Below are 25,373 nucleotides of genomic sequence, written 5' to 3'. Positions count from 1 at the left end.
ATAGTGATGCACTAAAAACAAAGCCAAGAATTAAATTCATAACGAACAAATGTTGCAATGGAAGAACAACCAGCGAGTGCAACATAGAATAATTGACACCCACCTGACTTGCCGCTGTCCCAAATATGTCCTAAATCTTAACCATGATTAAAACTACCAGCGTCATGATTGTGCGGAGTAAACGAATTCCACTTTCCCGATCTATCCCCTTCAAATTCTTCAAACAGCAAACTGTCCATAAAAAAATCTACATTCAGGCTGCTAGGCAAATGTCCAAAGGAGCGAGAAAGAGTCCATGAACATATCAGGTCTCGGTCAATATAACAGCACCTTCAACGATGACAATCGCAGCAGCACCGCAAGCTCCCTGCTATTCTGGTGAACTCCTTTTCTACTTCTTGTAAAGGTTCACTGCTGGAAATAACTTTACCGCTTTCGTATCCCAGCTGGCTCATACTAATTGTTCCAATGACATCAAGAGCAAAACCTGGTTATTCTCGGCGCCATCGCGGATAGCCTCATTTCGGATGTGATCAAAACATGTCACGCCATTAGTCCAACGCGACATCCTCACCTCCATTACCGCAAGGTGCCGTTCCTTGTTTTTTATAGTCGGTCAACACTTAGAACCAAAGAAAGCGACAGAACCGACAACATTTTTTTTTAGATTTGGGACGTTCGTTGATACGTCTATCACAAATAACACCAGTTGTGGGACGCACTTCATCCAGATTGCGTTAATGTGAGAAGTGATATCATAATGCAGTTCTCCACTGACTGATAGCATTGAGCCGAGAAAATTTAATCGCTCAGTTCTGCGCATGTTGACCTATGTTAATCCCTTTCAGCTGTACGCGGAATTCTTCAATATTATACTTTTCCTCCTTTGTAATTTTTCTCAATTATTATTTCACTTACTCCGTAAGTGTATGACTCCTTCCACTTCTAATTCTCCTTCTGTTCTTCTAATTCTCTCCCCTGAATGGGTGCAGCCTACCTGATATCATCTGAAATATGCTTACGTACCTCTTTCTTAGTGGACTACCCCATTGGCAACCTTGATGGTGATGTTGTACCTAGTCTAGACATGCCTTGAGAAATGGGCGTTTGGTAGCGTGTGCTGGTACCAGATCAGGCCACTGAATGTACGAGTCCATACACTTTTTTCGTGAATCGACGTCTACCCAAACTGCAGCATCACGTTGTCATAGCTACGAGTGCAGGGACCTCGATTCCCGGACCCAACAAGCTTTTTTCTTGGCTCCTTAAATTATCGGCGGAAAACCCGACATCCACTACATGTAGACATAAGTCTCGGCTTACGTAGAACTTATTCGTGGCGCCTCATTTTGGCTGACATTAGTATCTCCATATTTTGTCACTATGGGCTGCGGTAGAACTCGTAACTTCTCTCAGGTCGTCAAGGAATTTCAGTGTACGCAAACAACACTATTTCCATTATTTCTGAGGATGTTCTCAATCTCAATCCAGGTAAAAATCGTCAAGGACTGTAGAATGCCCTTGGGTATGGTAAACTTGTACCGCCGCTTCGTGCTCAAAGTCACTCGCCACCCGGTTTTACTTAACGCTTTCCTCCCCCATCCTCAGGCTAAACAATCGCAGTAGGTTGTCCATCTCCAGCAGCCGGCCAAGGGTTTGAAACAAACAAGCAACAACTCCGACTTTAGGCATTCCCGCAGCAGGATACACCCCTGCCCGTGTTCGTCGATGCCTCGCATAGGCCCTGCTCTTCGCCAGATGGTGAACCAAAATGGGTATCGCTAGATTTCTTCTCAAAACAGTTGAATGCCGTTCGGTATCTGCGTATCTGAGAATAAACTATAGTCGTTTTTCCCGTGAAGGCAGGGCGTTCACTTTGTTTACGTACCATAACGCAAAAGCTCGACAAAGCGTCTCCTCGCCACTTAGCCTACATCAGCCAATTTACATCGGATATTCAACATGTGTCCGGTAAAGACAACTTAGTCGCTGACGCTCTGTATCGTATCTCCGAGATCATCACCACAGCTGCAATCGATATTTCGGTAGTCCCTGTGGCTCAGAAGGATGACTACTTCAAAACATGCAGTCAGACTCTAAATAAAAGGTTAAGGATATTCGATCCACCTTCCTCCACTGCGAGATCTCCGAAACGTGACCGAGGCCATATTTTCTGGCCGCTTTCCGTAAGGAAGTGTTTCCCTCGGTGGACGATCTTGCGCACCCCGGCATTCGGACAACGAATCGCCTAATCTTCAGCAAATATTTTTGGCCGTCCATGAACGGGGACGTTAATTCTTAGACCAGAGAGTGCCTCGCATGCCAAAAGCGTAAGGTTAGGGACATGCTAAGAATGAAGTGGGTGTATTCCCTAAGTCAAAAAAGCACATCCAAACTATCGTATGACCTTTGCGAGGTTCGCCTTGCTAATATCGCCTTAGCATTATTGACCTGTTTACGCGGTTGCCTAACGCGATACCTCTGAAGGACGTAACACCATAATCATGTGCTACCTCTCTGTCGAGGGTGAATTCCGCGTTATGGTGTCGCCGCCATAACCATCACAGACAATTAAAATCTATTTTCTTCTAGCAGCTTGAAAATCTCTTTGGACCACCAGCGGACAACCGCATATCGTCCGCGGTCCAATAGCAGGGTGTAACGTTGACAGCGGACCCTAATCTCGCGCGAGGGGCCGTCCAGGCTGCGGGTCTTACTTTGCGTTCTGCTTGGCTTCCGTATAGTCGTCCGTGTCGTGCTGCTAACTCCGCTGATCTAGTGTAGGAAGAGAACTTACCTAGTCCTCAACAAGAGAGACCGGGTTCCTGCACCTGCTGGGGGAGACCTTTCTCAAATTGAAACCACCTCAGTCATCTCGTCATGCGCAGTCAGCAGTTCACACCCCTAGGGAGCTTGAATTGAACACACACGTTCTGATGCGGACTGCAGGTATCACCTCGAGCGTGCGGAGCACGTGTTTAGTTTGCACGTTAGTGGCAAGCCTAAAACGGTCTCTTTAGACAGACGGAAGCCTTTCTTCCTGGACGATACGGGAAGCAAGCGAAAGCGTTGCATACGGACGGAATGCTGTGACGGAGCCATGCGCGCTACTGGCCGGAAAGAGAGCGGCTTCCAAGAGGCCAGGAGAAAAGCTTCAACAGTTGGCGTGAAAAAATTGACCAAATTATTTTTCTAGTTTTTCACAACCACGCATATATCTGTTGGAATTAATTTTTAATTTCTTATCCGCACGTACTAAAAAGTTGATAAAAACTTTTTTAACACGTAATCTCCGTCTTTTTGTGAAAATATCCGGGAGGTGTAATATTTTTTTTCACCGAATATAGTTATGTGGAGTATTAAATGAAAGGTTTCGATCAATACTTTCGCGGTCAGATCTTAGCTTTGATTGCGAAACGGAGGTCTGAGGGGTTCATAAAGAAGTCACTTAAATTAAGGGGCTATTTTTAGGAACTACGTACCAGAAAAATCTGACAAAAATAATGAGGATGGCCCTGTATGGTATATAGTCTCCGAAATACACGCCATATCGATATCCACTAAAATAAAGTTAATAAAAATATTTATTATATTTTTAAAATTTACTGTAAACCTCCCTTAAGTTCATCCTAGACCCACGAAATTAACATTGGCTTTAATATAAAGTAGGCTACTGGAAAGTTTGGTGGAAATCCTATTATTATTAACAAAGTCACAGTAGGTCAAATTGATATTCTCTAAGAGATCAAATGCCTGTAACACATCGAATTTCGAGTCCTTTCAACGTATATACACTACGAGTTATATATAAATGAAACCATCATGTACCCAAATATAATTACATGGAAGACCAACAAAACCTATCATTCATAGCGCCGCGATTCCGGCTCCCGACTTATGTTGATTTCTTGGCATTCACTCTTCATCACTCCTGAATCCCATCCACGACTTCAGTGTAATCTTCGGTGATAACCTACGTTACGACAGATAGGGTCTTGATATTGGGAATCCCATATCCCGAAGGTCCTGCTTAATATTATGTATTTCTTCCGACTTTGGTTCTCCCCAAGCCCCCTTAACACTCTTTAGATCTTTCATTAGAAACGACAATGAGTATTAGTCCGTGATTGGGTCCCCTTCAGGCAACAGTAAATCTTTCATGTTTGCAGGCAAGTTGCAAGTGTAGGCTAAGTTCTTTACTATCTCCTCCTTCTGGATACAATATCAAATTGTATTATCTCCGTTTATTGCCTTTAAATGAATAAATAAACATGGAGTTTCGATAGCGTAAGAAGGACACCACAGAAATTTGTACTACAGTTCCCTTTCCCACACATTTCGAATCAAACTGTTGGGAGCAAAAACAGACGCCCCTGTAACACTTCTCAAATCTGCATGGGAGAGTCAACACGTTGGTGTCCTTAGAAATGTGGCGCGGCAGGATCTGCAGCATTCGAAATTTATTTCGGATGTTGCGGATGCGGACGGGTAGATGGCGCTGAACTCCGAAACTCTCCACTCACTCGTTTTCTGAACGTACCAGGGCAGTGGAGAACCAGCGGTAAAAAAATGCCGTTGGTTGGGACAGTAAGGACCGCATGGAAATAAGTCGGTCTCTTCTGTTCCAACCGCGGCGCGAGACACACGTAACGTCACATCGCTCGTGACTGAATAAAGTTTAGCGTTTTCCTCTTAAATTTTTGTTGTTGAGAAATTGATAACAGATTAGTCTCTTCAATTGGACGAATTTTAATTTGATTTGGCGAGAAAGTTAAGTGACTTTTGCTTTCTTTCGGACTAGGCAAAGGCGAGTTGCTGAGTTGAAAATCTCATTCGTTCCGGACCACTTTGTTTCTCCGGCCAACCATCGATCCGGTTCGATTACGTGTTCATTCGAATTTGTTGAATCGTTTTCAATTGACGAAGGCAAGTCATTTGCTAAAGAAATGTAAACCACTCAACTTCGGTCTAGTATCCTTGCCATGAAATATCCAACGTACTTTCAGTAAAGTGTATCTGATTCTAATCGCCTCTCACCCCTTGTTAATTTAAAATGTTCAAAAGGATGCTTTCATCTGCACTCTCTTGTCAGATATGTTATCCTTCATAAACTTCAATTAGCAAATTGAGGAATTGATTGAAGTTCAAAATATTGGTATACCACGACCACGTATTTGGTTCGGTATTCATGTCTTTATAAACAAAAACTCCTGAATTTACAATCTTTGAGTCCTTACAACTTGCTTTCCACATCATCTCGAATCCCAACTTGTCTCTTAAGGGAGACCGATTGATTCGGAGCACTCCTTTCAATGATAGTTGACTTGGTCAAAGCCCAAACATAAATATTTTCGCTTCTCAGGAAAATCAATAAGATACGAATCCTTATACGCGAAAAAATCCCGACATCATAACGAGCAACGCGCTATCTTTGATGAATTTGGTGGGTTAACAAATTTGACCTTTTTCTCAAAGACCAATTTGAAATCTGCATAATCTGTTCCACCTCTTTGCCAACTTAACCGTCTTTCCAAAGCCTTCAGATCAAAAGATGAAAAATTATCCTTAATTTGCCACTTATCCTTGAAGTCTTATTAAAATTCCAAGATTCCTTTAAGGCCTCACTTGGTCGGATCCAATTTTACCGCCGACGAAACATAAATTCGGAGAACTCAAATCAAAATTGGAAACCACCCCCGAAATGTTAATTTCGGATTTCGAACCCTTGTAATCAGAGGACACTGAATGAGTGGGTTTCCGGCATGATGGTGATTGCAAGGAGCATTGCCACTCAAACAAGCTTCAAATTGCTGTCACGTACGAGTATCATTGCTTCGTCCACTCCCTGGGACAGATAGCATTCGCACCCTTCTCCAGATTGCAATTCGTCACGATCTGATTGAAGCGTGCTGCTAAGTGCTCTTGTATGTGTATACATATTATGTGTTTACCATCAATTTAGCGGATAGCCTTTTCGGGGGCGGGTCGTCCAAGTGCTTCCCCAGGGGTTATAGCACTAAAGCGGATATAAAAGGAATATGATGACACAGCGTTCCCAGTGAATGAAAATATTTTTGCATCGAACGCTACTCGAATGTGCGGATTGATTGGGTTGGGTGGTGAGTGGCGTAAGTAGTTGGGAGTCGATAGTACTCAGGGATGTTTGTTGCCGTAGTGATTGATTAATATGTACCTCTGCTATCGGTAACGTGGTGAAACCACGCTGGTCGCAATGTACACGTACACTATGCAGACTTACTCAATAAATAATGCAATAGTCCGAAAATGAAGTGTAAATTTTACCGCAGCAGCAATACTTGCTTGTATAATATTATTACAGATTTTGCAGGATACTGGTTAACCCTGATGGTGCATGTACTCTGCAAATACGAGTAGAGTTACGACAGATATTGACCGAAAGGAGAGGATTAGTAAATAGCTAATATCGCCCAAAATCCTGGTAACTACTTCATAAGATAGTGACTAAACAGCAAAGATATGACTTAGACATGGGAATCCAAAATTATCTAGAGAGTGATTCACAATTCGATGGTAGATCTACAGGACGGTGACACCCACTCAATGCCCATTATGTATTTTTTCTTGGTGTTGAGATACAGAGAGAGAGAGAGATACTAACGCTAATGAAAGATTCACTGGAGGAGTTAATTAACTTAATCGGGAAGGCCAAGCATTAAAACGAACTAATGAAAAAAGAGGATCGACAGGATGGGTACCATCTAAATATAGCTCATACGAGACTAATACATCCACCTCAGATAAATTTGAAAATTCCGCAGAAAACAACCCCATATTGAGGGCAAAGAAACGCCGGAAAAACAATGGCAAACCGGCTCCGAATTGGAGTCCAAGTACGAGAACATGTCAGGGATAAACTCGACCGTAACTGAACACGCTGAACTCGATACAGGCGGCAACTTCAGTTCATCGATTTAGGGCGAGCAGGCCAACGTGAACGATGAGATAGTTGCACTAAGCAAACAAAACCAGGGTCGATTGATCAAGTTAAAGCTGTCATCATCTGAGAACCATCCCCATCCCCAGGCCCTGGACGGCTTAATCGTTAATTGGGTGTCACAGAAACCGCCTCGCTAAAAGCGACTATCAAAGCAATTTAGGGTGAACTACTTAGCATCAACGCCATCTCGTACTACTTCTAGAGTCAAACCTAGTACCAAAAAGTGAACCTCAATAGCATCCAAGCCTCAGCAACAACCGCCTTAGGTCCCTCGGAGAAAGCAGGTTAATATTGAAATTCCTGCTATTGTTAGTGCGAAACCCGCGAACAATTTCAGCATGATGGAGAATACCATCTCCAATGACGCAATCAAGGACTTCCTGATGAAGAACTCGGGAAATTCCAATCACCAAATTCCTTCAAATCTAAAGAGGACTACAAAGCGGCAAAGAATGTTCTAGTGAAGAACAAGGATAGGTTCTTTAGGTACGCCCTCCCATTGGAGAAAATAACGTCCCTCGTAATTTGTACCCCAAACCTTAATCACTCTATCGAGGTATCTCCATTGCTTTTTGTTGAGGATGCAGGGAGTCCTGAGTCCACGGACCGGACTACTTGGGAAGGAACTTACTTCCCCTCTTGTCGTCGTCCTCCCACCTCTGCATTGGGAGCAGCGTGACCGTCTAATGGGTTGCCTTTGCCCTGAATGAAACCGTCTGTCAACCTTTTGTTTTCTAAAAAAAACTTGGGTGTTTAGCTCATAACGAGGGGCCCATGGACCACAAGAGGTAAAATAAGTTGCTTCCCAGGTGGTCAGGTTCGTCATCAAGTTGATGTGGACTCAGAACTCCCTTCACCATCAACAAAAAATTCGCTTTGGCCTAGTTTAGGTCTGAACACACGACGGATTTCACTTCAATATAATTCGTACTCAAGTCGTGTTCACGATTATATACAAATAGAGGGATTACCACCTGTCACCACTTTCGGTCACGCTGTTCCCAGGCAGGTGAGGCAGCATCTGATGACTTGCCTTCACCCAGGACAAAACCGTCAGCCAATATTTTGTGTTTTATCTCCATTGTGTTGTCAGTCAGATCCTTCGTCACCTCGAAGATGAAGCAAGAGGGCAGCAGGCTGAGCACCTTTTTAGTCAGCCCCCTCGAAATAGAAGATAACACCCCAGATAGATTCACAGTGAAAGGCGAGAACAAATGTCCAAAAACGGGCCCCTCTTTCCCGCAATAATCCGACGCCACCCATTAGACTACCTGTGATTTTAACGCCATACTTGCTTTTCGCCGATGCATTACGCAGCGACAACCCCTCCAACATGTACCTTCTAACGAATCTCCGATATTTTGCTGAGTAATCTGGGCGGTTCATAATGATACGATCGTCCTCCTTATGCCATCGAACCATAAATGTAAGGATCATTGAGTTGAACAAGCTCGTGTGTAAAACTAACTTGCTCTAAAGATACAAACCAATCTCTATCTACCACTATAAAGTCTACAACTGGTCGAGCCCCCCACGTGCAAGTTCGAACACAACCCAGGAATAGTGCTCCTGCGTGAAACTAGATTGTATTTCCGATACAAAACCACAAATCCAAATTTTAACCTTTTCCGCACAGACAGACACTATCCTAACCTCCTCCGAACTATCTCATACCTTGCCGGAGGCACCACATTACTGGTGTCCGATAAGCTCTTTGCAATACAACTATTTCTTTGCCCACTCATATCCTTATAGGTCACCTCAAACAAAACCGCTATATATACATCGCTTGTCTCTATTCTCGCAGTAAACTTTTTGATCCGAACTACCTACGCATTATCAAATACTTTTGCGCAGACTAATCCCGCTAAACTTGCAAATCGCACTCCTAGATTAATAACAATGGTCACAAGCTACACCATATTTCAACCCGACACTCCTTAGTTACAATGTGAGGATCTGCTACTCGCAACCTCAAACCCTTCCTGATTAACAGCCCTATACCTGGCACCAGACGCCACGATGGCATCATCCTTCACATATAACTTCTCGATGGATCTTTTCTCCCACCGCTGCTTAGAGCTCCGGCTTTCAGAAACGTCAATTGTCGACTCAAAGCCTGTCCCAGCTTAACCACTATTGAACCAGAGTGTTTCCTACTATACCACTAACCGTGCGGTTCACCATATACTGAAGCAGTCTAGTTGATATAAAACGAATACGAACGTGCTATCTCAACTTCCGTAATCTTGTCTCTCTCCCGAACGATATGCTTCAAGACTCCCACTCCACTACAAGAAAGTAGTACGGGAGAGACTATTTAGGAAAAGATACTCTCCGCAGTACTCCTTCCTTATGGAGCTCCATTCATGAGAGAATCTCGACCCTGTATCAGCTGAACAATCGCCTATCCAATATCCCCGCGGCTTGGCAAAACTACCAGCTGTAACAAAATCCTTCTACAAAACATATCTCCTCCCGAAAAAGCAAAAGTCCTTGCTAACCATTTCGTGAAGAACCATCACTACCTCCACATGCTTGACCAACGCTTCGGTCTTGCGGTCATCAATTAGCCAGTCCGACTACCCTCTCTTTTCCACTTGAGGGGTTGCCACCTATCCTTTGTCCGAACAATTAGTTCTGGTTCCCTAGCTGGCAGAATATCTATGACTTAGACAGTAGCCTCGAGAAAGTTTCTTGGTAAAGAGCGGCATGCTAATGATCAATACACCCCGGGACATACAGGGAGTCTTTGGTATCATCGACAACCCTTCGCCGACCTCGATGGCAATGTGATATAGACTTTAGAGAACTGGGATAGGGGCTTTGCTCTCGAGGGTATACCTATTGCGGCCTCGGACATGGAAACAAAGGTTGCAAAATGGAGAAGATAGTAAGGATGGGAAAAAGTGCCAAGCATGAAAATGTGTCACTCGACGTAGCGCCCTGTGAAGGAGGCAACTAGGGCTGAAATACCTGACAATGCACCGGGATGCGCATAGCTAAAAAAAGAAGAAAACGCGCAAAGCAACGGGGTACCCGGGGCGGGGACGGCAATGGCAGTGCTGTTGTTACAGAAAGAGATCCACAAAAAGCCGCTTCCAATATAGGCCGTGTGGGAAAGCATTCGAATGATCTTGCGAAAGCCAAAGAGGACAGGCCTATCAGAAAATGCTCGTATGCGGTCTGCAACGTGCCTCCAGAAAAACGGTAAGGTGTAAAAAAACGAACTGATGGAGCTGAAGGAACTCCTGGATCACAACAGAAGGCAACAGAATATTCACGAAAAAGAGAAACAATCGCATCGAAGCAAAGACCTCTGGGAAAAACGCTAAAGGTGGAAAGCACATCTGAAGGAGACTTTACCCAGGTGGTCTCGAAGCTTGAAAAGATGAAGGACTAGACCGCCCGCTCTGATTATTAAGCAAATGAAAGGTAAGGCCGCGTTTGCGGAAGTCCCCAGCGAGATTGTCTTCAGAGCAGAATTGGAAAGAACTAGGAAGCGGCTAGCATGGTTCACATCCTACAGATCAATATGCATAGAAGTGTAATCGCTCCTGATCAGGTACTGCATACCGGTCATCTTGGATCCGGACGGCACCCACCTTAGCGATCTTGCCCAAGGCCAAGGGTATGCCTTGGGTAAGGCATGCCACATTCAAGTGCCCTGGCATTGGTCACTCACTTCCAGGATCCGCCCTTCTGTGTCTAAGACTCTCTAGGACATGATACCTTCGTCGAGGTCGTCTCATTCAGTGTTAGATAGACGCTAAAAGACGTTACCCATAATCACCGCTTCCGTTTTATCGGCGCAGGTTTTATGTCCTAGAGATTCCTGTCTTGGGCACTCAAGGGCGGATCTTGGGAGTGAGTGAACAATGCCAGGCACTGGAATACGGCGTGCCTTACCCAGCCTCCAGAGGAAAACGAATTCTCGAAATGTGCGCGATAACCGGACTCGTAGTTTTAACAACCGGATCCTCACCAACGCTTTGGTGCTTAGGTTGCAAATGAAGCATTCCCGGCGTTACTTTCACATCGGAATCAATGATGTCGCTAGCGAGCGGGTATCGAGTTTTGAAAAACTTTTCAGAAAGTGACAATTAACACATCTTGTTCGAAGTAGTGGATACCATCTCTCCTTGTGCACCATCAAAGCGCTCTTCCTATGGTGGAACGTAGCGAAGATGAACATTGCGAGATTTGTAGATGCTCTTACGCCAGGTGGAGGGTACTCCACAGGGTCATGGCGCTACACCTGACATTGAAGTGAATTCTGTAATGAATAATAATTCAAAAGGAAATTCTGCAGAGCGATGAACAAATGCAAAGCCTGCGGCTTGCAGTACCTAGTCGACGAGGTGAATGGGAACCCGTGAGGACTCGGTTATAAGCTGATAACTTGAAAAGTCGGGGCTCGGTGAAAACCCTACTCACTGCACACACTGCACTATTCCTTGCATATCTACAGGTACAGGTTGCTGAGAGCAGCGTGGAAGGCGACGAGAATTACCCACCGTTGTCTATTAGGGAGTTGCAAGAGGCAGTCCTCTCTATGAAAATCAAGAAGGTATCTGGGCACGATGGTATCCCGGTGAGGTACACAAACTGGTGTTCCTACATCGCCAGGGAGCATTGAACGCTTGCCTGAAAGAGGGCATTTTTCCTTCCTGCAGCAAGGTAGCAAGGCTAGCACTGATCAGTAAAAGGAAAGGTGACTCTGAGCGGCAGTTTGCATACCAACCACTTTCTATGCTTGATAAGGAGAAGAAAGCGCTCGAAAATCTCATCAAGAATAATATCATTGAAATGATCCGCCGTAGACTTATCCCGAAGGCAGTTTTAAAGTAGAAAAGTGGATTCACAATGGATGCTGTCACGCCAGTCGCGGATCTTGACAAGTGGTGCTCCTTGTAACGCTTGTAACAGGTGTGAAGCAGACCCGGTATGTTGTTGCGACGGGCTTTGTGCTGGGAAAAAACCGAAGAAATCATCTTGAAAGAGAATCTCGTCCCTCCGTTCAACATCGATTGGCATGTTGATTCGAGAGTTAAAACGGCTAAGTAAATTCGACTCAAAGATAAGCTTCTTCTTGCAAATCAAAGCAGAAGCCGACAAAATTGCAACTGGAGTTTCGGCATTAAGTCTACTAATGGCAAATATTGGGAGTCCCACGTATAGCTGGCGACATTTTCTAATGAGTGTAGCAAAGTGTTTTTTGCTCTCTCTAGAAAAAAAGAACTTTACAGACAGCGTCTGCCGATCGCACAGCCGTGACGGTGATTGGGGAAGTGATTCTCGTTGCCCTTCTTGCTAAGGAGGATAAAGCCATGTACTAGCGTAACGGAGAAGACTCAAGGCAGGCTGTTGCTCGCGAAGAACGGGAACGAACACTAAATGAGTAGCAGTGCCCTTGGCAAAACGAAACAAGACACAGACGGCTCATTGGAAACTTAGGTAAGTGGCTAATTTGAAAGCATGGTGAGATTGACTATTTCTTTACCCAACCTCTAAGTGACCTCGGAGATCTTCACTCTTACCCAATTAATATAGGGTAGGCACGATCTCCTGAATATGCGTTTTGCTTTGGGGTTGTAGGTGACCCCGATAACAACTTTTCCTCTTATGGAAAGTGGGATAGGATTCGTGAATAGCTTTATGCAGACCCAGTTGAGCTCTCTCCAGACAACATTTTTAGAGAGATGGTGAGGATCCTTGACAGATAAAACCATCTTGCACGTTACGTTCAGATTCTTTTTGTCGCGAAGAAGTTAGCGGATAGCCACAGTTAATAGTTCTCTTCCTCCTCCTCTTCCTTTCTCCCTCTCCCTGAAATGGGAAATCTAGCCCAAGGTAAAGTGACAAATGGTTCCAAGCTAGTTCTCTGACATCGGAGATAGTATTTAGTTGGTATTTGTATACTGTTGCGAGAGTCCAAAAACCTTATGCAAAAATGCATTCACCTACGCGACCTAAAAAAAAAATATTGCTCAGACGTCATTACAGTGTAATCACAAAAATACCTCCCTCTCAGCAAAGAGCTCCCCAGCATACATCCATCTGCACTTGCACGAGCAGATGCTGTACGCTTTTGTTCTGAAGGGACGTTGACCAAAAGTTATAACAAGGGAATTTAACGTGTGGGCAAATAAGGCAGCCGAACAACGAATGCGAGAGAACACGTTCTGCCCGAAGCATTCCCAGGGCTAGAAGTGGTACCTGCCAATGGAGCTTCTTACATTCTAGGTCTAGGGTCTATAATGGACCTGACATACGTGAGCGCCACTTTAGTTAGTAGAATCGCTTGACAAGTCAGTGGGGGCCTTACTTACATCCATGCAATCTGCATAGAAGTCCAGGGCGAATCGAGCTTGAAAGAAAGTTTTCCGCGCCAACCAACCTCAACTTATTCCTGGTGATACGGTCAGAGAAAAAGTTGCCAAAATTATTCAGAGGGCGGTGGAAACGGGCGATACAACTATGCCCAGAATTCAACTGTTCTCCACTAGGTAATTCAACAACTGTTTGCGAGCCCTTGAGGTCGAGCAGAACCATGCAGACAACTGAGTGTCCGCTTAAAAGTAGCCACTCAAAAGAATTCAAAGAACTGCTTCAAAACGCTTGGCAACTATTTCGATATAAATCCTTGAGGTGGCACCTCCAGGGTAGTAATGAAAAGGCTGTCAAGATCGCGTCAGTTAACCTCCTGAAAGAGATTATTACCACTCTGTTTTCTTACCACCGAAACTGCGGAAGCTTAACATGTACGTGATACCTTCAGTAACTGAGGGGAAGGTACGAGAAATATTTCGCAAGATCGGCGAGAACAAGTCCCCAGGTTTTAGTGGCATCACTAACAGGGGTGTCTAAAAGAAGGAGCAGCAACCTGGAGTCGGTCAATCTGCCTGTTGGATATAATGGTGAAGATGATGGTCAGAGTCATCTACAAAAGACTGCTACCCATTGTTGAAAGCAGCCATTGTCTGAACGCAGTATGGTTTTTTTATGGATATAATGAACTTGGTGTTAAATCGGGCAAAAGGCGCTGGATCCTAGTAGCTACGTACCGTGTTGTCATTGGAAATCAAAATGCACTCAATTTTGCCAACTGAAACCGAATTATAGGAACACTGACTGACGTAAGTGCTTCCGGATATTTAGCGATTCTGGTTGGAAATTACCTCTCAGAGAGGACTCTCTGGTACGAGACAGATAAGGGCCCCAGCGGGGGCACCACTTGGCGCGGAGTGAAGGTAATGGATTATTAAATTACCCCATTCGATTAGAGGCTACGATTCCCGGCTTTTCCGATGATCTGGCTGCAATTGGAACAGTATGCGTTAGTTATTCTATACGATGAAAACAAGGAGAGCGATAAAGTTTTACCTAGAAAGAGCCGCCCTGACCTAGGCTTAATGATTAATGTCAAACTGAGCTTTAGAAAACACCTAGAGTATGCAAAAGACAGCTCGTGTCACCGAGACATTTGTGCTTGACAATGCCAGACGTATGCAAGAGAACGTAGGAATGCGGCAAGATCAGAGTTAAGTGATCTCTGGCAAGGCAAATGGGATGAGTATACAAAAGGCTGCTGGTAAACACATCTTCATTCCCAACATTAGAGCATGGCTTCAGCGGAAAAATGGGAGACCAGCCACCATATTACCCAGTACCTTACGGGACACAGCGGTTGCTACAGGCAGTATCTCCATCCATTTGGGTTGGACGATTCATCGAATTGTCCTAGATCTTCTTTTTCTTCAGCCTTTGTCCCGTTCACAAGCGGGGTCGGCTCGTCGTGATCGGCTTCGCCATTTGGCTCTATCGAATGCCTGATCTGGGTGCAATCTCGAGGCTTTCAAATCCCCATCCAGCGTATCAAGCCACCGTTGCTTAGGTCTGCCTTTTGGTCGTTTACCATCGACTTCGATGTTCAGACCAATCTTTGCAAGTGAATTCTCGTTTGCACGAATTGCGTGACCATACCATCGAAGACGCCTCTCTCGCAACTTTTCCACGCTCGGTGCAACCCCATAACGATCGCGGATATCCTCATTTCGGATGTGATCTAAACGTGTGACGCCACTAGTCCAACGTAGCATCTTCGTCTCCATTACCGCGAGACGCCGTTCATTGTCTTTTATGGTCGGCCAACACTCAGAACCATAGAGAGCGACTGGACGGACAACATTGCGGTAAATTTTGGATTTGAGACGTTCGTTGATACGTCGATCACAAAGGACACCAGTTGTGGAACGCCACTTCATCCAGGTTGCGTTAATGCGTGAAGCAATTTCATAGCGCAGCTCTCAATTGGCTGATAGCGTTGACCCGAGGTATTTAAATCGCTCAGATCTGGGCAGATCACTGCCGCTGACAGTGATTGTGCCTGTTTCATGGGGATCGGTCATCAAAAATTCAGTTTTGTTTAAATTCAATCTGAGACCGTGTTGCATGAGGCGATCATTCCATTTTTGAACAAGTTGTTTGAGATCATTTTTGCTATCAGATGCTAGGAAAATATCATCTGCATAAAGCAGTGTGTAGGGCGCTGGACGTTGAATATCCCGTGTGACGGTGTCCATAACAAGGACAAAGAGGAGTGGTGAGAGGGAACTTCCTTGATGAACTCCAACAGAGACACGAAGCGGTTTTGATACACCCGCCATACTTCGAACTTTACTTTTCGGATCGTGGTAGAGCAATTGAACCCAGCGCACGAGTTCTTCTGGCACGAAGTGTTGTCGTAAAGCATACCAGATGAGTTCGTGTGGTACACGGTCAAACGCTTTCTCTAGATCCAGAAAGGCAATGTAAAGAGGGCGATGCTTCTCACGGTGTTTCTCCATGAGTAACCGCGCAGCGTGTATTGCGTCAGTAGTTCCGCAGTTCTTGACAAATCCGGCTTGATTCACGGTTATTTCAACGATTTCGCGAATACGGTTGTCAAGAATGCGTTCAAAAATCTTCATGGTATGGGAAAGTAACCGGATCGGACGGTAATTTGAACATTCTGCTTGGGTACCTTTCTTTTTCCATATTGGAACAGTGGTACTTTCTTGCCAGTCAGATGGTGTTCTTCCTTCCTGAATAACCCGGTTAAAGAGTTCACTCAGCCACGGTGTTGGGTCCCAGCTCTTTGCTTTCCAGAGCTCAGATGCGATGTCGTCAGGTCCTGTTGCTTTCCCCGATTTCATTTGTTTTATTGCCTCCTCGACTTCAGTTGCGCTGACTGGTGGAACTGCTCCAAATGTCAGCAATGATTGTGGAAGTGGAGGATGAGCAAATTCTTCAGTTGAAATCTGCTCGAAGTATTCTCGCCATCTATCCGTCGCGGCTCGACGATCAGTAAGCAAAGTACCGTTCTTGTCATTAACACAACAGAAGTGTTCGATATCCTGTGTGCGTTCATCACGGCTTTTAGCAAGTCGGTACAGATCTCTCTCGCCATCCCGAGTGTCCAGTTTATCGTAAAGATTTTTGAAATGGTTCGCTCGGGTGACAGCGACCGCTTTCTTTGCTTCCCGGTTGGCATTCTTATAAGTTTGCCAATTAGCAGGCGTTTTATCGTCGAGAAATTTGTGGTAGAGGCGTTTCTTTTCACGGACCTTCATTTCAACATCATCATTCCAAAGCCAAGTATCTCGTTTGATGTACCGCTTACCCGGCTTGGTAACCCCGAGGGTTGCAGAGGCCGCTTTGTGGATCATGTCTTTCATTTGGTTCCATGATTCTTCCACATTCGTAATGGTTGGCAATCGTATGAGTGAGACCGTTTCTTCATTCTTCTCACCAAATCGCCACCATTTAATGCGCGGCGGGCCAGTGCGTTCCTCACGCCGTTTTATCGGTGGCTTAATTCGCAGGACAGCAATCAACGGCCGATGTTGAGGTGCGATGGTCTCATAGGGAACGACTTTGCAATCAGTGACAGTGGTAAAATGTTGTCGTCTTATGAGAATATAGTCGATTTGCGTTTTATTGTTCCCACTATAAAATGTGGGAAGATGAGACAATCGTTTGATGAACCATGTATTCATAAGTACAAGGTCATGGGTGTCCGCAAAATCGATTATACGCTCGCCACCCTCATTGCGCGCTCCGAACCCCTTTCCCCCATGGCACCTGTTACCGTCTGCCTTTTCACCCACATGACCATTAAGGTCGCCAGCAATGATTATGTAATCGTCAGCAGGCACGTGACAAGTCTTTTCATCGAGAAGTTGCCAGAAGGCATCTTTCTCGGCATCTGGTCGGCCTGTCTGTGGTGCATACGCGATGAAGAAGTGAATAGTGCGATCAGCTGATATAATGGTGAGCTTCATCAGCCGATCATCAAATCGTTCGACTTCTTTAATGGCATCACGGAAACCCTCTGAGATGGCAATGCCAACACCATATTGAGTGTGTGGGTTACCAAAATAGAGAAGTTTGTAGCCATTTCTACCGCGTTCGCGTTCAATGTCGCAGCTTTTGGAACCAGACCATCGGGTTTCTTGCAGAGCGCAGATGTCAATGCACCTTTTCCGAAGGGCTCTTGCGAGTTCCTCGGTCTTTCCAGTTAGGGTACCAACATTTAGCGTGCAGACACGTATTTGTTTTGTTCGTTGTGTGCGGACTAACTTGCTTACGTCCTGACGCCGTCCATGCGTCAAGAACCCTTGCCCATTTCTCGACAGGACCGGGGCCCGTCCTGCCGCGTCGACTGAGGTGGACGCCCTAGCATTTCTCCGAGGCCTGTGACTTAATCCGATCATCATGTTTGTAACGACATTCTATGCATTTGCTTGGTCGACTGTCCTAGATGCGGTGTTATATCCTACAATCCAAAGCGTGTAATGTTCCACTTCCTGAAATTCGCACTGTAGAGGAGGAATTTGAACCAAATACTCGACAGGAGCGTGAGCCTGGAGAACATAGTAGCGAACATGCTGAAATCGGAAGAGAACTGGTGTACGGTTTCCTTCGCAATCGTGAAAGCACAGAAGAAGTTGTTGAAGGAAGAATGCAGACAGAAAGCAGAAAGGGACAGAAACACAATTACCTGAACGCAAATCCACCTCGCGAAAGTAATATTTAAATGGTAGTCTCGCAGGCCTTGAGCTGAAGATGTCGAGGGTGGTTAGGGTGGTTAGTGAATGCAAATCCCCTCCGCCCCCCCTTTTCCGAACTCTGACGTCGTTGCTCTCGCGTAAGTAATCAGTCCTTTGTCTGTGGGTTCTTCACCGAGTACTTTTTAGGGATAAAGTAGTATATCCCGATAGTACAGAGGAGTGCTCTTGCCGACTAATGACCTGGTTTATGCTATGTACCGAACGACCATGCATACTGGTGAAATTTTTGTACCAGAAATTCTGCACCCGATTCAGACCAGGGCTCCTCCAGTTCTAGGAGCTGTTTATGGCGCATCGAACCTCCTTTTTTGATAACTTCCGCAAAATTCATGCCAGACAAAGTGGTATGCGGTACCTTCGGCGGTAAGCCATGAGTATCATGCTGGTCAAGTAACTCCCAAGGTCAGCCTCAAAATTCTTTTGCTTCCGTTCTTTGCTTCCGTTCGTTCTGGACGGACTGGACTCCCTAAGTTTCTCGTGTAGGTTGCATTCTGAACACGTCTGGAGTAAATTTTCTGGTTTAGAGTATCTAGAATTACAACTATGGGTGTCCCACTGAGGATGGCATAGTTCCGGGGAACCTTCTGAACTTTATTTCTCCCCCATCTGCTGGGGTTGCCAGTGCGGATTTGAGTCAGTCTAGGAATGTCCTTCCTTTTGCCGACATTCCAGACGAATTTCCAATCCCAATATTTGCATGTGGCATACTCAGATAAGAAAATTGTCAGAAGAGGACTACCTGTCAGCATCACACTGGAGCTGGGTTTGATGACTCAGATGATCCCCATCCATGTCTCTATTTTTATCATCCACCTCATATTCTAATTTGGGGTTCCCAGAAAGCGTGACGGATAATGCGCTGCATAATAAAATTTTTATGTTTCCGCATTGTTTGATTCGTCATTATCACAAGCAAAAGGCAATTTATTATTCCCCAGAAACTCACCTGTTGTACCTGCCTCCCCACAAAAAAATGGAGTCAATTGAGGAAGAGTAAATGTCAGAACAAACAGAAATAAACTTAAAGAGGATGTTATCAGTATCGACACATCCATTAAGAAATCATACAATTGATAACAATTTGCAAAGCAAACTTCGATATTGCTGCCTTCAAGTGCTCGAACACCCAAGCTCACATATTGGCGGTCGGCGCGCTTCAGATAAAGATAGTGCGTGCGTGTGTGAGTTGATAGGAAAGCATTTCCAAGATGAGATGACAATAAAAGCAGTAATAATAACAATTATCATTATCTACCATACTTACTGTCCAATCGTTACCTTTCTTCACAGCCAGCTTTTAGTCGGTAATTTGGCAAACGTCCGAAAACAGCGTGTTTGGCTCCGTTGCCGAGTATCTATCCATTCGCATGTTTTAATGAACGTCGTGTGTTCAGGTGTATCATTCTGCGTCTACGCATGCCACTCGTTTTACCGCGATTACGTTCTTATCGCGTGTGTCACCCAGAAAATTTGGTAGACTCGAGAGTGTCGCGAGATTAATTAAGCCCGGCCGGTCGCGGGTTCTAATCCTCCAACATTCAGATCCGAATTCAGATAGATTGGCGAAGATAAAGATAGAAGCAGTGGCTTAGAGTTTCGTTTCAGTGGATATGGCATGTATCAGAAAGTTCTTCCTGAAGGATCATGGGTCATGGACGCCTGCCTCGATCGAGCCGGGATTATCTAATGAAGTAAGTGCATGGAAGGTGATTACGTACTAAGTTTACTCACCGGCTTAGTGTGCCTTATCGTGGTCAGCGAAGGTGAAGTGACTGATAAACAGAAATACAATCCCCTCGGAGGGAATTATTATCATTTGTAGGGTAAATGGATTATCAGGAAATTCCTGTGCTACGCTGATTTCAAGATAGAGGTAGTGATTGTGCATTGCTTGTTTGGTAATGATAGCATTACATGTGAATGGACTGAGGAGTTCTAGGTCATCAGAGAACTGACTACGTGTTTCTCCACATGCACCCTTCTTATTCGTCAGGATCAACCCTTCATCTTCAGATAAATCATCTACGACGTAGCGAGGGAATCGATTCCTTGTGAAATTCAACGCTCCTTCAAACAGATGAGTAGATGCAACTATGTGTATTAAGATATTTTGCCTCCCAGCTTCATACAACCAGAAAGGGCTCAATTACTCAGGCTATTATTCATTGTTATATCAAGCTATCCTGTGAATCACATAAATTGGCCAAATTTAGGGTAAAGGACAACGACCTTCTAGTCGAATTTCTGCACATAAGATTGGGAATCTTGCTATTCATGTTGAAGATTCAAGCCACTGGCAATAAATCAAACAGCAAAGCGAGAACGACAGAACCTCATTCTACTATTGGCGCTACCAGGGAACACCAAAAGAATTCTTCAAACAGAAATCCACAAGATGTTCCACGTTTCGCCATCCCTTGTTATCCGATAGCGCTTCAAAGTTTTTCGCTATAATCATTTTGATTTGAATTGTTTTGATAATTGGACGTCATTATTTCGCGTAATATCAGTAGCTGCCGTCATTTAATCTTCTTGGAAGCTTTAATAATCGGATCAATTACTGACTAATTGCTCTTCCGATAATGACTACAATATCTATATTATAAACCCTACGTAAGCATGTATGTAATGTGTTATCGACCATAGCGGTCTGTACACGGAAGTAGAAGAGGATATCTAAGAATTTCTCAAGATACTGGAAGAGAAGATGTAAGATTGCAGGTGCACGCTCTACAATTAAAAGTTCAGAAACCAAATTGAATTTAATATTTCTCCAAGCATGACGAATTCATGTTAGGATCTCGTAAATTCATGATATAATTTCAAGGAAGTGTGTAGTTCCTTGAATTTTTCTTGGAGACCTAATTCGAAGGTTTTAAGGAGAAACTGTGCTTGAGGAGTTTATAATATAACCTACGATGTCATCCGATTTTTCTCTACCTTTTTAAGGTTTTGTGTAAAACAAAACTTTATTCAAATCGATCTATATCCTCCTCGTCCTTTTTTTCCGGGGGTGGAAATCTTCCAAAGACACTGATACACATGTTCCAGCGTGAGGGATTTTTACCCACTAAAACCACCTCGTAACTACTGTCCTCTTCCCCATGGAACTACCACAAAGTGTTTCGTCGTGGAGTGGACCTGGCTCTAGCCTCTCCCTTCGCCCATCGATTGTATTCGGAACTGTGCTTTTCTCGCCTCCTCTGCCTCTCTTAATCTGCATTTAATCCACCCTACTACGCTTACTTCATTTCAGATCTCCTGGCATGCAAACATTTTCCCAATTATATTTTCCGGTGCTACTGTTCCTCCCAATGTCTCCTTTAGATTCTTTCTTTCCTCAGAACATCTAGGACAATGAAAGAAAATAGGCTGGTTCTCCTGAATACCGTCGCAGTGAGAAAATGTGTGAGATCATAGTTTATCTCATCATGCATTCTCTGCGTCCACACCTTAATGCTGCGAATCAATCTATGGGTCCATCGACCCTTTTTCGCTTGTTCCCACCGTTGCTGCCACCTTCTTAAGGATTCCTCCCTTTCGACATTTTTCATTTGTCGATCAGAGGAAGAATTGGGTCCACCATAGATACGTACTATCTCTTGGGCCAAAATACCGATCGACATCATTTCGACTACTGTATAGGCCGCTTCGTCCGTGATGGTTCTATAACTACAACACACTCTTAGGGCGGTCTTTCTATACACCGCGCTTATCTTTTCGGCATTGCATGCGATATGCAACTCAGCTGGCCAAATTGGCGCTGCGCAAAGCAGTATAGAGCTCACCATTCTAGCTATAAGCAGTCTATGAGTGTATTGCGGGCCCCCAACATTTCGCATCATGCTTCCCAGGGCCATACTAACAGCCGCGAGCAATCTGTCGTAGATTATTCGCTCTAATATTTTCCCCATAGTCTTCAATAGACATATAGACTTGTAGGGAGGTTCACGAGGAGGCTTACAAGTTTTAGGTATCAACAGTAACCTTTGCTTTTTCCATGTCCTAGGAAAGGCCCCCACCTGCCAAGCATGATTCAAAGAACTCTACGAACATATTTGGCCTCGACTTAACGGCCAGCTTAAGGGCTTTGCTTAGTACACCCTCGAGGCTGGGGGCTTTGTTATCTGCCAGCCTACCGCAAATCTTCAGTGCTTCCTTTTTCGTTGCTGGGAGTATTACAGCCTACAGATGGCTGTACACTGTAACCGTTCATACTTTCCTGAGGAAACAAATCTTGAACGATCGGGACATGTAATTTGCGGAGCTGCCTGAACTCTAAATCTCCCCATCACAACCCTATAGGCGCTTCCCCGTGGTTTTATATCCGCTTCTGCGCAGAGTTGCTTGAAGCAAACCCTCTTGCGCCGCTGCCTAGCCACCTTCAGTTTCTTCGAGCTTCCTTATAAGCTCTCTGAGGTGTTTGTCTGGTCCGATGGCATGCTGACCGAAAATCTGAAAATTCACTATTCCACCAGCAGTTGGGCCTTCAATTGGGGAAAGTATAACGTTTTGGTGTCGATGAGTCACATGCCTCCGCTATACATTTGTATAGCGTACTGGTCCAACTACACAGCTACGAATGTCTGCCCGTCAATTGAGTTCACAGACCAGACTGACGTTCTTCTCATTTTTGGATGAGCAGGTTTCCAACCGCTTGACTTGGTCTTCAGGTCAAAGACTATCGGTGTACTGTTCATTGACATTCCAGGACATATCGTGAGCTAGTGAAGGACTAATGAAAGTCAGATCCTCCTAATTGCGCGAAAGTCTCCGAGAGACAACGCCCTCTTGCATTCGTCAGTGAACTTCCGTATTCTGTGCCGTTAGAACTCGGCTAACATCAGGCTTGGAGAAGCATAGCAGCTGCAGACGTATATGCGTCTATTTCTGCTCATACGAACCCACTTGTGGACTACCTCATACATTCCTATATGACTTGGTCCCCGCATGCCAACAAGGCCGCCCCACCTGTTGGATCGACTACCCATACATTATTGTATTTCGATAGGGTTCGCTCATTATAGTCACTTGCACCTCTGATTTATGGGTAGTCGGTGAGAGCAGATCTTGCGCACTGTAGGGTCGTAAGATCTGCTCTGATCGAGGTGTACCTTTTGAGACATCGGCTGCCTTGGTGTTTTAGGTACTATTTTCCCGCCTACCGGGGTTTTAGGCCCCTTCTTCAAAGCGGGTAGTAGCGCCATCGAGTCTCGGAGACATCTTATGCCCAATACTTTCATATATCTCTGGTAGTTCCTCTTCGTTGACCGCGTAGATTCAGAAGACGTTTTGTTAAACCGTTGGATAAGGTCCACTTGCCTCCTATTGTGAAAAAAGGGTTGCGGTTATTTTGAATGGGTTTGCTACTACCAAGTCATTATAGCATGGCATGCGTCAGTTACACGCGATTCTTTTTGAGTCGTGACTTGCTTCTACTGCCGCCAAGAATGTCTCCTCTACCGCTAAAACTTTGGTAGTTCCACCAACCCTCCTGGTTTTTTCATTTGTACTGCGCTGGATTTGGAAGGAGCAGCAAGTAAAGTTGGCCCGGGGGTAAACAACAACAACGTCAAGGTTTTCAATTTGACGGGTCACCACGCTCTCCCAATGTACATTAAAGGGCAGAGCATCGAAGGCGTCGATCAATTTGTACATCTAGGAACGATGGTTTCGGTCACATCGAACTGTTGTTGTCCGACGTATTAACAGCGCTAGATCCGCTTCCGCTGCCTTCTTTAAAATCTAGAAATGCAATTATCTCAACACCAAGATCAAGCTGAGACTGTTCTGTGCTAGTGTTTTTTGTGTGTTGCTATATGGGACGAGCTGCTAATCAAAAGCTCCAGGTTTTCATCAATAGCTGTCTGAGTATATCATTAGAGTACACTGGCGTGCTACTATCTCAAATGAGAAACTTGGCCCACGAGCAGGCTTGGAACTCGTACACACTGTGATCACAAGACGGAAGTGGTAGTGGATAGGTGAGGCATTAAAGAGGGGTGGCAATTGCATTGCGGGCTATTCCATGCCGTGAATTCGACTCTCTCAAAACGGTCGACGAGTAGGGGTACAGTAGAGTAGAGAAGGAATCTTGAATTGTATTTCAGGTAACCGGGAACGATTTCGCATAAGAGTGGTTGACGCTCTGTGCCCCACCAAGGGATGAATGGTAACCATATATATTCATTTAGCGATCCGATTCAGCCAATATGCTGGAGGCCTTTCACTACCTGCAGCGGGCCTGTCGTCCACTTCTTCTTTTAGCTTCCATAACAAATGACAATAGCGGTCTGGGCAACTCCTCCCCGCGCCTTCCGTATTCTCGTTGCGGCACTCAGTTCTGTTCCACTAAGATTAAATTGTTCATTTAACATAACGCAGATATCACAAGGCTATCGTACGGAAGGTCGCGGTTCAAATCTAACTGGTGACAGTGGAATTTATATCGTGATACCAGTCGAATCAGCTGTGAATGACTACCTGAGTCAAATCAGGGTAATAATCTGGGTCGAGCGCAATGCTGATCACATTGCCTCGTATAAGGTCCTTTAATCCTGTAGTGTACCGTTACGGTCTTGAATGAAGTGCTCTAATACACTTCAAGGCCCTGATCCAATATGGATTGTTGCGCCAACGGTTATTATTATTATATTATAGATATCCTCCGACATGTTAATTCCTTAACTCGCCCTAAGTTCCTTACTTTTCTGGGAATTTTCGATGACTAAGCTTTACTGTTTGAAGGGACAATTTTCTTTTTGATCGCTTGCTAAGCACCGACTCCCTTCTCCATTCCCCTTTATTCTTGTATTTTCCTTGAGTCTTTGCCACTTCACAGTTGACATCCTAAAATAGGTAGTACGTGTGCTCCTCTTCCAGGTTTATCTTTTGTATCAAAGACGTTTATATCGATTTGGGAACTATCCGAACACCTTTCCATGGGGCACCGTTTTACTCGGAGGTGACCTTTGAAATTTCGAAGTATTATGAAAAAGGATCTGATGTAAATTCCATTTCTATGCCACTATTATCTCTTGTAGCATTAGATGCTACATTAGCTAAGTTTTTAACTGGTAAGTTACTACGATCGCCGGAAATATACAACCCCCTTCCCCATGCATTCCCAAAAACTGTCGCTAGTGGGTTTCGAAACACAGCCCCGTAGAAAACACTTCCTTTTTTGTTAGCTATAACAAGCAGGAAATAATTCGCTGAGAGTTGCCTTATTCGCGCGAAGAGACCTACCTGATTAGAGATTTCGGAATCTCACACAGACA

General features: G+C 44.7%; 2 protein-coding genes across 4 annotated transcripts in view; one reads left to right on the top strand and one right to left on the bottom strand.

The window, feature by feature from the left end:
• LOC119651725 overlaps nt 1-25,373 on the bottom strand; it is a 613,458-nt gene that overhangs the window by 328,542 nt on the left and 259,543 nt on the right. The gene's annotated exons all lie outside the window — the stretch shown is intronic.
• The window catches only part of LOC119651726 (cGMP-dependent protein kinase, isozyme 1), a 59,031-nt gene continuing 52,926 nt past the window's right edge, over nt 19,269-25,373 (top strand). For all 3 annotated transcript variants that reach the window (XM_038055450.1, XM_038055453.1, XM_038055452.1), the window contains exon 1: nt 19,269-19,784. In XM_038055450.1, the coding sequence (XP_037911378.1) occupies nt 19,704-19,784 (81 nt within the window). In that variant the 5' untranslated portion in view covers nt 19,269-19,703. The remainder of the gene's footprint in view (nt 19,785-25,373) is intronic.

The sequence above is a fragment of the Hermetia illucens genome, chromosome 3 (assembly GCF_905115235.1).
Source record: "Hermetia illucens chromosome 3, iHerIll2.2.curated.20191125, whole genome shotgun sequence".
NCBI lineage: Eukaryota > Metazoa > Arthropoda > Insecta > Diptera > Stratiomyidae > Hermetia > Hermetia illucens.
Note: the sequence above shows the minus strand (reverse complement) of the source record. Positions and strands in the feature narration are given on the sequence as shown.